This window comes from Cibotium barometz, chromosome 65 (genome assembly GCF_041138505.1).
Source record: "Cibotium barometz isolate CiBa-2024 chromosome 65, ASM4113850v1, whole genome shotgun sequence".
Classification (NCBI taxonomy): domain Eukaryota; kingdom Viridiplantae; phylum Streptophyta; class Polypodiopsida; order Cyatheales; family Cibotiaceae; genus Cibotium; species Cibotium barometz.
The window spans coordinates 19,684,176-19,699,276 of NC_141110.1; the positions used below are offsets into that span (position 1 = coordinate 19,684,176).

The 15,101-nt window shown below is 44.8% G+C and overlaps 1 protein-coding gene across 1 annotated transcript in view; it reads left to right on the forward strand.

Annotated features, from left to right (window-relative positions):
• LOC147603017 (regulator of nonsense transcripts 1 homolog) overlaps positions 1–15,101 on the forward strand; it is a 49,155-nt gene that overhangs the window by 20,137 nt on the left and 13,917 nt on the right. The window contains exons 7-12 of the mRNA XM_086797395.1: positions 6,755–6,805; positions 6,903–7,021; positions 7,111–7,219; positions 8,724–8,846; positions 8,931–9,002; positions 9,162–9,233. Of these exons, the coding sequence (XP_086653521.1) occupies positions 6,755–6,805; positions 6,903–7,021; positions 7,111–7,219; positions 8,724–8,846; positions 8,931–9,002; positions 9,162–9,233 (546 nt within the window). The remainder of the gene's footprint in view (positions 1–6,754; positions 6,806–6,902; positions 7,022–7,110; positions 7,220–8,723; positions 8,847–8,930; positions 9,003–9,161; positions 9,234–15,101) is intronic.

Sequence of the window (15,101 nt, forward strand, 5' to 3'; positions counted from 1 at the left end):
CAAAAAACAAATAATAAAACCAATAAAATCGAGAAAATTTTCCCTTTTTAGGGCTGGATAAATACCATTTTCACATAGACCATACAGATAGTTCTTGCTCTTGCTGCACACTCTCATTGGCCTATATTTTAGATGGATGTCAAGCCGGCATTCCTCAACAGAGAGCTAAAGGAGGAAGTTTATGTGGAACAGCCCCCGGGATTTCAAGTTCTTGGCTCCAAAGGTATGGTCTACAGGCTGAAAAAGGCCTTGTATGGTTTGAAACAAGCACCCAGGGCTTGGTATGAGAAGATGAATGCTCTCTTTCAACAAAAGGGTTTCAAGCGATCGGTGACTGATCCAAATCTCTACATCTTTCCCAAGAAAGGGTTGTATACTCTTATCATTCTCTATGTGGATGCTTTGATCATCATAGGCAGCCATACAATGCACATTGCTTAGACAAAGGCTGCCCTCGGTAAGGAATTTGAGATGACAGATCTTGGGTTGCTTCACTTCTTTCTTAGATTGGAGATTTTTTAGCGCTCAGATGGCATATTCATTTCTCAGCAGCGGTATGGTACAGAACTGCTAGAGGCTTGTAGGATGACAGATTGTAAGCCCATCACTTCCCCCCATGAACCCCGGCATCAAACTCTCCTCTTTTTGGATCTGATCCAGTGGGCAGATACACTTCTGTACAAGAAATTGGTTGGTTCCTTGATTTGGTTGCTCAACACACTGCTTGATTCTGCATTTGTGGGAACTCTCAGTGCTTTCATGCAGGCACCTTTGGACACTTATTGGGAGGCAGCACTCCGCGTGTTGCGGTACTTGAAAGGTACCAAGGATTTGGTATTTTCTATGGAGAGGAGGTCACTTTAGGTGGCTGGAGCGACTTCGACTAGGTTGGAGATGCGGATACCCGACGGTCTACTACCTTGGTACCCGACGGTCTACTACAAGGTATTGCTTTACTCTTGGATCTGGAGCAATTTCATGGACGAGCAAAAAGCAGCCTACAGTGGCGCTTTCATCGACGTGGAGTATCGAGCAGCTTGTTCGGCTGCTTGTGATTTGGTTGAGGAGATCGGCGTTCGACAACAACAGCCTACCCTTATCTCATGCGACAACCAAAGTTGCGTGGCTATTGCTAAGAATCTGGTATTTCATGCGCGGACCAAGCTTATCACTTTGTGTGGGAGCGGATCCTGGAGGGAGACATTATCCTTGAATATTGTCCTACCTGTTGACTTATTCACCAAAGGATTATCTCAGTCAGCTATTGGCATTTTGGTAGCTTCTTGGGCCTTGGGCCTACCACCTAGGACATGAGAGGAGGTGTTAGCATATATCATCTCCTGTTGGTGGCTATCATAGTTGTTAGGCATTTCATGAAATGCGTTTCCCAAATGCGTTTGAAACGTTTCACAGCCTGGAAGGCATTTCAACTTTCAAATACATTTCATACAAGAGGGGGGGGGGTACATGTTGCAAAAAATAGGAGATATGAAAGTTTTATGCATAAAAAAACCCAGGCAACCAACAAAGTATGGATAAATGTTTAAAACAAAAACAGTATGATGTATCATCATCATGTATCTTGATTCTTGCAGCCTACTTAGTACTTACTACTGTTTGTTGCTTGCAAGCTGCAAGTGAACATTGAGTGACCAATGATTGTTGAAACTTGAGAAGAGAGAAAATCAATTAAAAGGATAGATGATAGATGACCTCCCAAAAGGAAAACTCCCATTGCGAAACACTAGAAGCTCGTCCTCAAGTTGCCTCAAGAGTGCAAGGTCACCTCTTGTCCATCTCTGGATGTACTCCTGCCAACCCTCTTCCAACTCCTCATTGTTATACTGCTCCTCATTTTGCCAAAGAGGGTGCAGTATATGGGCAACCTGTGAAACCAATCCCGTCTACGGTTCCAAACCTCTCTGATGTCTTGGACCCTATGAAAGTCAATTATAAGTAGCAATGAGTACCACATGGCACCATGTACGAAATAAATTGAACAAAGCAAGCAACAGATCTATACCTCGCAGTAGGTAGCACAGTGTTGTGGTCAAGTGCCTCTTCAATGCAGTCCATGAGCTCGTATAAGAGTCCAAGGGTGCTACCCTCCATATCTGTTATGCGGAGAACACTATAAATGGGTTGAGTTGCCTTCACAAGTGCGTTGGCTTCATCCCACCAACTCTCTCGCATGACTTTGTGCACAAAAGCCAATGCCTTGGGTTGCTCCTGATCCTCCCATGCCATCCACTCTTGTGACACAACAGTGCGGAGTAGTTCCAGTTGGACTCTTACTAGCTTCCAGTTGGTCTTTGAGGGCTTCAGTAGCTCCAAATCACTATAGGTACGATACATGGCAAGGACCTTTGGTCTCTTGGTGACAAACTTTACCAAGCTCTGAGATGTGTTGAAGATGTCGGAAATCCACCCCACCTTGGCGACATCCTCTATCAAGAGGTCCAAGCTATGGGCTGCACATGGTGTCCACACAATCTGTGGGAACTCATCCTCCAACATTCTACCCATAGACACAATTTGATCCATTGTCTGTGATCACTTGTACTACATTTTGAGGATCAATCTCTAATAAAGCCTGGCGCAAATGTCCCCAAATGAAAGTGCCTGTCACAATTGTCCTTGGAACCAAAGCATCAATGGCACGCAAGAACATTGTACTCTTACAAGAGGACACTAAGATTGTCATGTGCAGAGTGTGTATCTACCGTGTGCTACACGCACAAGACTGGCTTCGAGGCTTGGGGAAGCTTGGAGTTAGGCAGGCTGATTGGCGAGCTTGGCTAGGGATAGACTAACGAGCAGGCACCCAAGTATGGACGGGCGGGCGCCCAAGTGTGGACGCCTGATGACCGGCCAAGAGCCTATAAAAGGGTGGCCAAGGATAGTCAATAGTTTATAGAGTCTCGCGTGTCTTTGTGAGAGCTCTATGGTCAGGAGCCTGGATCTAGTATAGACATGCACTTGCTTTATGCAACCAAGGCCGGTAGCAGTCTCGAAGCCCGCGAGGGTAGCTTCGTAGCGGTATGGGATGTCACGAGGTAGAGATTGGTCGGTACGTCCATCTAGTTAGCTCAGCTTGGAGTCGGTGGGGACAACCAAGACTTGTGGGCTTGCCCACGGTTGTCAAGGTTGGGAGGTGAGTCCGGCCTGCCACCCCTTCACATTTGCTTGGTTTGTTTTGCAGGTTTCGAGCCTTGTACCAGGAGCGTTCTATGAGGCGATCCTTTGGGGATTTGACAAAGATGTTGTAGACATTCCTCTTGCACATATCTGTCCAGCCATCACATAAAATTGTACAACCATACTTTTGCCAAGTTTCCTTGAGAGGCTCCATCTCTAACTGCACACTAGTTTTCTCATTTTTTAAGTGCGTGGAGCGTAAAGACTCATAAGATGGGCCCTCCACTCATCCCCAATTGGGCTAATAGCTCTCATGGTCTTCTTCCAACGTGGGGTGCGCAAAATGTGAAATGACAAAGCGCATTGAATAAACAACTTTGTTATCTCATGGGTAGCCTCAATGTCAACTTGCTTTGAAACCCTGCTTTGAGGCTTGCCCTCTTCAAAGTAGGCTTGGTGGGCAAGGAAGGCATGTGGAGCACCAACGGTGTTGGAACTAGGCAAATCAACCCGACTATGCATATCGGGAACATCTTGGCCCTTTTGCTTTCATCCTCTGAATCATCCTGGGTATCATCACCACCACCCCCAATTCCTTGCATAGCCTCCTGTTCTCTCTTCCATGGTTGAAGAGAGGCTTTCAAATCTGCAGGGACTCTAGGACACGGACCAATCCCTTTCCCCTTCAATCCCGAGAAATGGGCCTTTATCCTGACTGTAGAACCACCCGATACTTTGTCACAGTGCTTGCATTTCCATTTTTCTGTGCCTTAACCCCCGTATTTGCCAACGGGGGTTACATGGGTCCACATAATATCCCTTGCTCTCGGCATTTTGCCAAAAGAGGGGAGAGATTTGGGGCAAGCTGATGCAAAAAGCCCAAATTTCATAATCTGAAATTTACAAAGAAATTGCACAAAATCATAAAAATTAGAAGAAACCAACCTGAATAGCTGGCCACACAAGTCCCACGGCTGAACCAAGGCACAACTCTCAAGGAAAACCCAAGCGTGAGGGTATAGATGAAGACGGCGTAGCAAACGAAAAGATATTGTACTACATAGGTACAATTTTAATGTAGGGCACATTTTTTATTCATAAAAAAAATGAGAGCTTTGAAACTCGTTTCAAACGCATTTCATATGTTTTGAAACGCGTTTCATGGCAACTATGGTGGCTATTCTAGTGTCTACGGGGGCCCTTCCCATGCTCAGGCACTCCCCTATTTTTTCCCATATTTTCTCCTTTTTATGGGCCTTTAATGCGGGTTGCCCACCCTTTTTATGGCTTTTATGCCTATTTTCAGGTCGGGTAGGAGTATAGGAGGTACACGGCTAGCTCATATGGAGTGTGTATATATGCTGCCCTCTTCCTCACTTTTCATCATCGTTTCTTGATCATTTGGTGAGCACCTTCAGCCCTCTGCCTACGGAGTCCACTCCTCGCCTACAGGCAGGTTGTTTCCATCTTTTCTTGAGGATTAGTGCATCAGTGTTTTGCTGTTTTCTCTCATCTCTCTTGGAGCTTCAGCGTTTTGTCATTTGTCTACATGTTTTCACTGCCCTTTGACATTTATGTCATATTACCAAGGAGTATTTATTAGTTACAAACTTTAGGGGCTAAGTTTCAAAAGATTTCCAAATATCCCGAGATTTTTGTGAATCAAAGAAGTCCACATAGCCTTCAATCTTCACCATGGAGCACATGGCGCTCTCGAGATACGGTTGGTGACCAAGAGAGGCAGCCAAGAAGATTTACCGAATTCCACCAAAACCGAGGTACAGATGGTACAACTGAAGTGTGTGTCCACATGTCTCAGGTCTTCTCCAAACCCAAGAAATCCATAACATGAAATATATAAATAATAAGTCCCACACGCTGTCATTGTGACCGGAAAATGGTGTGGACAATTGCATACTAAGATTGATTCTCGGATGAAACAATTCATGATCTGCAACGGCATGATGTCCCATAGATTATCTATGATAACATCACTCTCCGAACACATACATGTGAAGAGAGAACAATCCATAAGCTGTCATGGTTGGTCCCAAATCAGTTTGGAAAGCAGAAAAAGCCTAGAAATGGCTCGATAAGGCCAAAAATTGCCCGAAAGCAGCCGTTTCAAAGCCAAACAGCCAAGTGTCAAATTCTGGACTCTAGTACAGGTCTGTCCAGACACAGACAGATCTGCACAGGTCCGCACGGTGTGTCCTGTACAGGTCTGCTTGCATGTGTACACCAACATTGCAAGGTGCAAGTGGGCGCCAAGGCGATGGAGATGGCGAGAGTGAAGCCGATGATGAAGATCGCTGCTGTTCTTGTCCTTGTGCCCAAGAGGGCTCATATATATACGTGTGTGTGTGTGTGCATGCTTTGCTTTTTGGTAAAATCAAAGCAAAGATTTTCTTTTATTAAAGCATGCCTTTTCTCTTATAATATTGGTAATAATGATTTATAACTAATAAAAGGTTTCCACACCTATAAAAAGTCCAGCCCTTGTTACTAAACCAGTCCACTCTTTGTGAACATGCACGAATAACTTGCTTTGACTCTGTTTTCCACACAAGGGGCGTTCTTGTCAAGCCCATGACCTGTTAGGCACATGCCCTGCGTTCTCGAGTGCCCATCAAGATGTTCAGGGTGCACGGAACCTAAATTTGGATAACTCCCATTCCCAAAGCTTTTCCAAAAGTCCATGAATCCTGTAAATCTGATAAAATACGGATTAATGCCTGTAAATCCTGAAAATGGTGACACCGATTTTAGAGTCCACCATTGTCATGTGCATAGTGTGTACATGACAACCACCCATGCCCCCATGCCCTAGAAGAGTTCTTAGTGAGAGAGCCCGATCCATTCTACGAGCCAAACGCCCCCGACCCAGAGCATTAGGACCCTCAACCACAGAGATAGATCCGCGAGGTTCTCCAACGACATGACATGCTCCCATCACTGAGGCCTGACCCTCTTTTTGCCTTGTGATTGGTACTGGCTGAGGAGGGATCATAGGATAACCATCCGCCATCTGGAGGTATACACTCGTCGGTGTTTTTTCCATTTTCCTTTTTTAGTTCTTCAATGCTTAGTATATCCATGGTACCATTGTATTACTTATGGTCTCAGAGACCCTTGGCGTCTTCCGTAGACGTTAATATAACTTTTTCCTTCCTCTCTCTCTCTCTCTCTCTCTCTCTCTTTGAGCTTATCTTTTTTTTCCAATAGGAGACAAAAATGATTTTGTGCATTAATGGGCAGATCATAGTTGCATTCCGTACTCGTGCTCAGCCTTGTGATCCATACGGTGCTTTGTGTACCACACGCATACCGTACGGGTGTATCGAATGCTATACAAAATGCACAAGCTTCTATAGAAATTTTTGAGTTCTTATTTGTCCTACACCTTATTAGGTGGATCCTATATGAATCATTCATGCGGTCCCATATGCATACCCATGCAATTTGCACACATTATTTACCATATTTTATCTTTATACTATCCAAACTAGAAAAAGTTTGGTGTACTTAAGTACCTTATCTTATCAGTACTTTCGGGACTCTTATCAAACACATTTTTCATGTATCATACCTAATGTTTCAAATCACCTTGGTGCAGATAAAGCTTACTTCACAAGAGGAGGTAGCTCTTGAGTTGAGGGCCAGCCAGGTTGATGTGTTATTTTGCTTTTTTTTTTCCTACTAATTTATCAAGCGATGCCAAGCCTAGGAAATTGTAAAGTTTTCTTGATTTTATGTTCTCCCAGGGTGTTCCAATTGATGTCAATCACAATTTCAGTGTCGATTTTGTCTGGAAGAGCACAAGTTTTGACAGGATGCAGGCAGCTATGAAAACACTTGCTGTAGATGACACCAGTGTCAGCGGGTACATCAACTTGCTGGTGCCTTAGATGCTTTGATGAGGGCTTGGATTTAAAGTTACAATCTGATCTTACATTATTGATTTTTTTGTAGGTACATTTATCATCGGTTGTTAGGCCATGAAGTTGAAGCACAGTTGATCCGCAACACTTTACCTCGTCGGTTTGGTGCACCAGGTCTCCCAGAATTGAATGCTTCACAGGTTTGTGCATCTCTTGCTCTCTTTTGAACTTAGTTGCATGTTGCTTGCTCTTTGCCTCTCTGATTGTGGTTGGGGACTACCAACTGCGTAAACACCTCCCAACAGAGTACTCGAGCTCATCTGTGACGAAACTGTAGCAGACACCATCAGACAAGGGGTTGTTTGTTGGGGAATATCAATTTTAGCCCAGGGCAAAGCATTCAGCACTGATAGGGATGTATGAAATGTTTTAGAGGGTCGAAGGTTAAAATTTCTTGATTACATTCTGTCCAAGTCCACAAGTGTCTGTAGTTTCTTTGATGCGTGGGACTCTTCAGAAGAGAGAACAGTAGCATCAGCCATTTGCTCAGAATATGTCAGGAGTTTAGCCAAAAGGTGGGATGATAAGAAAGTGTGTGGCCTGGCTCTGTTACTCTTAAGGCCTTGTGTTACCTAGGGCTAATTTTGTAGTGTACATAAGTCCGGGGATAAACTTATGGAAAGCTGGGAAATGAAAAGGCCGTTCAGGGCTTGCTGAAAGTTACGCTATGTCAGCATGGGAGTCTTGCCTCTCTGCAAAAGGGAGCTTATGGGTGAGGCAGATATCAAAATTGTAGTGGTGGTCATCTTGTGTTTAGAACTTTTAACTGCTTCATTGGTTGACGGAATACCTTAAGGGAGCAACTAAGGGAGCAACAATGTGCAAGGCACTCCGTCCACTTGGAGTTCAATAGTGTACTTCTTTGTTTTTTGCACTTTACAACTTGATCTTTGGCAACCTTTGCAGAGGGTGCAAGTTGGAGTTTGAGCATGGTAATACATCATATAAGTCACCTAGCATCTCCATGGCATGTACCGTAATGTTACACACTGAAAATTAACTAATAGAAAGAAATAGAAAGCCTAGCAACCTAGAAAGGCAGGCTAGCTAGTGTAGTGGAGAGAGAGAGAGAGAGAGAGAGAGAGAGAGAGAGAGAGAGAGGCGAAGGGGTGCGTGGGCACTATTCTCCTCAAGCCTACTGCTTATGATCATTGATTTTAATTGAGTGAGGCTTCCAAGAGCTTCGTGCAATTTGCTCACATAGGGGAGGCCCCCTCTGTGAGGAAGTCACCCCAGAAGTGGTTCTACACAGAGAGAATCAGGGTGACCTCCAGAATTCAACTAGGAAAAGAGAGAATCGCAGGCTCTGGATCTGTACTAAACTGGTGGGACTGCTCCATAGACTGGATATGAGGAAGGTGTGTTGGGTGGTTGCTTCCTTTGCATAGATCAGGAAGGGCAGAAATGGGTGTGCTGTAATGACCTGCTACTCTTTACACACAGGCTGGCTAAGCCTTGCCTGAAACATCACAGGAATTTCTTGATCTACTCTTTGATCATTTCCTTCTTTGTAACCCTCGTAGTCACTAGTGTCTGGGTTTGTCTGGTTTCTTGTTTTTTCCATCTTTCAATGTATAAATTGTTTACCATAAAAAAGCAATAATGTTTTTTTAAAGAATTCTAATATAATGTGTGCTTTTGTAGGTTTATGCTGTGAAGAGTGTGCTGCAAAAGCCAGTTAGCTTAATACAAGGCCCTCCTGGAACTGGCAAGACTGTTACCTCTGCGGCTATTGTATATCACCTTGCTAAGCAAGGCCAGGGCCAAGTATTTTCCTTTCTTTTTATTTAGAGGAATCATTTTGTTTATGTTCTTGGAAGGATTGAGGTTGGTGTGCTTTCATTGTTGCAGGTACTAGTTTGTGCTCCAAGCAATGTGGCTGTGGACCAGCTTGCAGAGAAGATTAGTGCTACTGGATTGAAGGTAATCTGTCTTGTAAAAATTGCAAGTGTTGTTCTCAAACCCTGCAGTTCATTCATTCTTGTACTGCTTCAAGTTTCATGCCTGATGGCAGGTCTTTTTTCTTGTGCTTGCATTTGTTTTACTTGTAAAAACGTTTTTTTTTTTGGGTTACTCTCTTAGGTTGTCAGACTATGCGCAAAGTCTCGAGAGGCTGTTAGCTCTCCTGTGGAGCATCTTACTTTGCATTATCAGGTCCTCTCTTTTTCTTGAATCCTACTGGCACACACACACACACACACGCACACACAGACAGAGAGAGAGAGAGAGAGAGAGAGAGAGAGAGAGAGAGAGAGGATTTTATTAATGTCTAGAAAACTACACCCGTGTACTACATGGGTCCTACATGTACAATGAGAAGGTTGGTAGGACCAGTGGTGCTCATCCTGGAGGCAATGTCCACTACACAGGGCAGAGCCTCTCTATGTCATTGGAGGATTTGAGCGGAGGACGAAGACGCCTGGCTCTGTGCGCCTCATCCTGGATATCTCCATGTGTATGAGGTACCAACAAGTCTTGGTTTTGGGGTTGGGTGGTGTCCCATCCATGGTCTCCCAATCCTCTGGAGTGTTGACGGGGCAGAGAATGTCACATACCTCGAGGAAGTCAATGATCAACGGCTGAGTGATATTCTGCTGAGCCTGGCGCGCTCTGTAGCTTCAATATGGCCTCTTGGTGATGATGCAGCTCCCTTGAGTCTCATAATACACCTAAGGGGTTGGGAAGATGACCTAGCTGAACAATGGCAATTCCTCATGACATGTGATGTGTGTCTGTACAGGTATCCCGGTTTCTCAATGAAAGCACCCTCTGTCACTCTTGAAAGTGGTCCCCTTAGAGAAGGTTTGTGAGAAGCTCGGCATGTCTTGCTTGTATAGAGGCGAGCTAGGTTGAGAAGGATGATGCGGTTGATCTAAGTCCACAGTCTCACACGAGTGGCATCAATCCCCGGCATATGCTACTGCCAAAGCATGGGTGGACCAATTGGGTGGCCAAATGGTGACTGAAAGAAAGAGCAAACACAGGTTGTAGAGCCAAGGCTCAAATTGTAGGGCCAAGGCAAGGCTGGGGAAAGGTTGATTATTGCTTAAAATAAGCACGAGGGAAGCCCGTAGGTGCTTACAAGCATAAGAGTCAGTTTCTACAGCCAATGACCTCCAGTAGATATGCAAGAATGAGATGAAAAGTGAGGTGAAGGGTGAGATTCCTTATATACCTGCAATATGTTGTAGTCGGCCAGTTGTAGCAGTCTGACAACAGTCGCGAGCATGAATATGCCATAAATAGCATAAGAATGCTCATATAATGCTGGAAAAAAACCTGCTAAAATATGCAAATGCAGGGTCTCATAAAATGACCAGTATAAGCATGAAAAGGTACATGAAGACCCTCTGGAGATGATATATATTCCAACACCTCTTCAACGCTAGAGAGGCAGTCCAATACTAGCACGTTGAAGCAACACCTCCAAAGTAGCTCTCGGAAGTGGTTTGGTGAAGAGATCCGCCACATTGTCCTTGGTAGAACAGTAGGCTAGCCGAAGAAGTCCCAACTTGATCCAGTCGTGTACAAAATGATAATGCACCTCAATATGCTTGGATCGTCCCCGTATCATAGGATTCTGTTCTAGAGCATAGCACTTTGAGAATCCGAGAAGATGGTAACTTGGGATGTGTCGGCACAATACAAATGCTTCAGAATTCGAGAATCCAAAGTGCCTCAGTGGAGGAGAGAAGGTAGGATTTGTACACAGCCTCGGTGGAAGAAGTAGCAACAATTGTCTGCTTTTGAGATTTCCAAGAAACCAATCCAGTACTATCCAGATGTAGACCTCCGAGTATCAATGCAACCTGCCCAATCAGAATCTGTGAAACCAACCAAATCGGCACCACTGGAATAGGTGATGCCATAATCTGGAGTACCTTGAAGATAACGAAGAACTCTCAAGGCTGCTTGCCAATGAGACTTTCGAGCAGCTGATGAGAATTGACTTAGAACATTCATTGCATAGGAGGTATCTGGACGGGTGTTGGCAAGGTAAAACAATGAGCCAACAATCTGCCGGTACTCTGTGGAATCCGCCAAGGGTGTATCATCCTCCTTGGATAACTTGGCATTGGGATCCATGGGACAAGAGAGAGGTGTATAGTCTGACAACCCATAAAGTGAGAGCAGCTTCTTCACATACTTTTGTTGAGAAATGAAGATACAATCAGCTTTCTGCCAAACCTCTAGCCCAAGAAAATAATGAAGAAGGCCAAGATCAGTCATCTTAAATGTCGCTAAAAGCTTGGATTGAACTTGTGTGACCAACTCAGCATCTAAGCCAGAAAGGATGAGGTCATCAACATACAAAACAATGACACAAATATCCCCATTAGAAAGAAGCACATAGAGATTGATGTTTGCATATGTCCTCTCAAAGCCAAGAGATAACAAGAAGGCATCAATTCTCTGATACCAGGCACAGGGTGCTTGTTTGAGACCATAAAGAGCCTTCTTCAGAAGATACACATGGGTGTCTTGTCCCTGAATCACAAAACCAGGAGGTTGCTCAACATAAACTTCCTCCTCTAAATCTCCATTCAGAAAAGCGGATTTGACATCCATCTGGAACACAGGCCATCTGAAGTGTGTAGCCAGAGCCAAAATAATCCTGATGGTGGTAAACCTGGCTGTAGGAGAAAATGTCTCATCAAAGTCTTCACCTGCCCTCTAAGCATATCCTTGAGCAACAAGGCAGGCTTTGTACTTGTCCAAAGTACCATCTGCATGAAACTTGACTTTGAAAATCCATTTCACACCAATTACACGACGATGTAAAGGTCGTGGCATCAAAGACCAAGTGTGATTCCTCTCAATAGAGGACATTTGTGCTTCCATTGCTGTGAAAGAGCCTCCTCTGGACTCTTAGGCTTATCGATCTCCTAGAGAGAACTCATGAGAGCATAATTCTTTGTGTGATGAGATGTGGAAGCCTGAGATGAACGGTGAGGTCCAGGGGTGGTGGTAGAGATCTGGTTACGGAGCTGTGCAGCATCAGTGAGACCAGAATCTGTAAAGTGTTGCTGAACCGATCGAGGTAGGCCAGCCTTCCTCTCAAAGCGTGCAGAAGAAGAAGATCCAGCTGCAGTAGAGGACTCATCCGATGCTGTTAGGAGTGGTGATGAAGTAAGCACCGTTGGGGTAATTGCGGAGTCAAAGCAGGACTCGTAGAGGGATTGGGAGCTGTAGAAGCTGGTGCAACAAGAATTGGTGGCTGTAAAGTAGCAGCTTGGCACCGGAGTTGCAGCAGCACCAGGAGGAGGAGGAGGAGGAGGAGTTGGACATGGAAGAGGTATAAGATCACTAACATCAGCCGGGAATGGATCATCTAGAAAGTCGAAAGATGCATCAGGTGGAGATGAGTCGATGCCAAACAAGCTCTCATCAAATCGAGCATCACGAGAAATGATGATGTCATCAACCTCTGGATGTGGAAGAGGTATAAGATCACTAACATCGACCGAGAATGGATCATCCAGAAAGTCGAAAGATGCATCAGGTTGAGAGGAGTCGATGCCAAACAAGCTCTCATTAAACCGAGCATCATGAGAAATGCATCAACCTCCGGATCCTAGAAGCGATTCCCTTTGGATCTCAGACTGTAGCTTGTGAAGATCATCCCCTTTGACGTCGGTGAGAGTGTGGTCCTCTTTTGATCTGGGACATGCACGTAAGCATCACAACCGAAAATACGTAGATGAGGAACAGAAGACTTGTGTCTTGTAAAAGCCTCCTCTGGAGTCATCTCCTCAACCACTTTTGTGAGAGAGTGGTTAATGAGATAAACTGAGGTAGCCACAGCTTCACCCTAGAAAGCAAGAGGAAGACTTGCATGATGCAACCAAGAACGAGCCATCTCTTTTACGGTCCAGTTCTTCCGTTCCACAACTCCATTCTACTGAGGAGTGTAAGGAACTGTGGTCTGTCGGTGAATGCCCTTTAACGCAAGGAAGTTACCAAACGGTATAAACTCGCTACCATTATCAGTCCTGAGAAAAGAAACTGCACCCCCAGATTGATTTTCCACCATCGTGATCCAAGTCCTGAAACTGGCAAAAGCATCTGACCTGCGAGCCAAAAAACATACCTAGACTTTGCGAGTGAAATCATTCACAAGAAGAAGAAAATATCGAGCCCCTCCAAGAGACTCAACCTCCATGGGTCCCACAAGATTTGCATGTATAAGCTCCAGTCTTCGGCTTGCTCGATGAGTGGCCTCCTTTGGAAATGCATCTCGATGATGCTTGCCCATCTTGCAAGATGAGCAAATGTATGAAAGAGACTTGAGCTGAGGTAGTCCGCTGTGACAACCTGCTGAGAATGGAACTTCTGTAAGGCAACAATGGATACATGACCGAAGCGAGAATGCCACAAAGAAGTATCTGCCTCAAAAACCAAAGCCATCAAGGGGGAGAAAAGCTGATGAATATTTGAGTCAGTGCGAGGGATCTGGGAAGAAAAGTTGGTGATCTTGTAGAGACCCCCATCATGGACTCCATTGGCAACAACCGAGAGTGTCTTCCTGTCGATCACTTCAATGACCTCATCATCAAAGTACACACCAAGTCCCTTTTGAGAAGCTTTGTACACTGAAAACAGTTTTTTGGAAATCCGTGGTACATATAAAACATCATGTAAGGTGGCAAAGGAACCACCAACACCGGTGACAGGAAGCGAGGAGTTGTTGCCGATGCGAACTGAAGAAGGGAGAGTCTGGTAGTGCTCCAAGATATGGGCTTGATTGGTCATGTGGGCAAAAGCACCACTATCACCAATCCATTCCACGGCTTCAGGTGTGTCATTGACCTCTTCTGGATAAGTCATCTCTGTGATCACGAGGAGTGAATCCTGTGAAGAAGTGGATGAATCTGTGACTGCCATGTATGCAACTTTGGTAGATCCCTCCTCTAAAACTCTGTCCTTGCCCTCCTTTTCCGCGAAGCATGCACTTGTCGTGGAGATAACTCACGACTTCCTCAAAAGGGGGAAGAGGATCACAAAAGTAACTATTATCCTTAAAAGAATCAAAGGAAGCATGCAATTTTCCAAGAAGTTTATGGATAGGATTGTTGATTGTGCTCTCGTACTCCTCAAGCTGCAGCTTGATACGGATGAACTCTCCAATCTTGTCAATCATGTTATTGATTGTGAGCTTCTCCAGATCTAGATCTGACTCCAGCTTGGCAATCTTCAATGTCGAACCTCTCCCATACCTCCTTTGGATCTCTGTCCACATCTGATGAGCATTACTCTGAGTAGAGATAAACTGTGCCTGTATAGAATCTAGATGGAGTCATACAATGGATGATGATAAGATGGGCCCGAGCATCTAATATGCTTCTCAAAGGAGGGTCCACCAAGTGAGGTGTGGAGATGGACATCCACACCGGCTCCTTCTAGCAATAACTGAGTGTAGGAAGACCAAGTATGATAGTTGGTTGTTGTAAGCTTCACGGAGTCACTGACTTGGGGAGGATTGTAGGAAGGTATATGGGTAGGGGTAGGAGCAAGACTTGGATGAGAGAAACTTAGAGAAGAAAGATTGGGAAGAGGAACCACTTGGGGAGCGGGAGCAGGGGATCCAGGTAGTGAAGGGGCTGGAGTATCAATTGGAGAAGGAGCAGCAGTAGAGAAATCTCATGAGCCATGTCTTTTGACTAGAAACCTTCTTTGAAGCAAGAGGGCTGTAAAAAAACAGAAAATAGCCTCCTCTCAAGCTATGCAGAGCAAGAGGAGAGAGAAGAAAGGGAGCGAGGATGGGAAAAGAGAAATAGAGAAAGCAAATCTCTTAGGAATCCTGTCCTTAGCACCTAGAAGAGAGCTTTAGCCTCCAACAGCAAAAACGCAGCAGTCCAAGAGTACAGATGCAGAAAATGCAGCAAAGTTGATGAAGCCTCTGCTCCAATCAGAAAAACGCAGCAATTCCTTACCTGTAGATCAATGTTAATAACATCTACTCTATCCAGATTCATAATCTTGTGGGCTTTGAGTAGCTCTGTATCATAGTCACAGGGGACG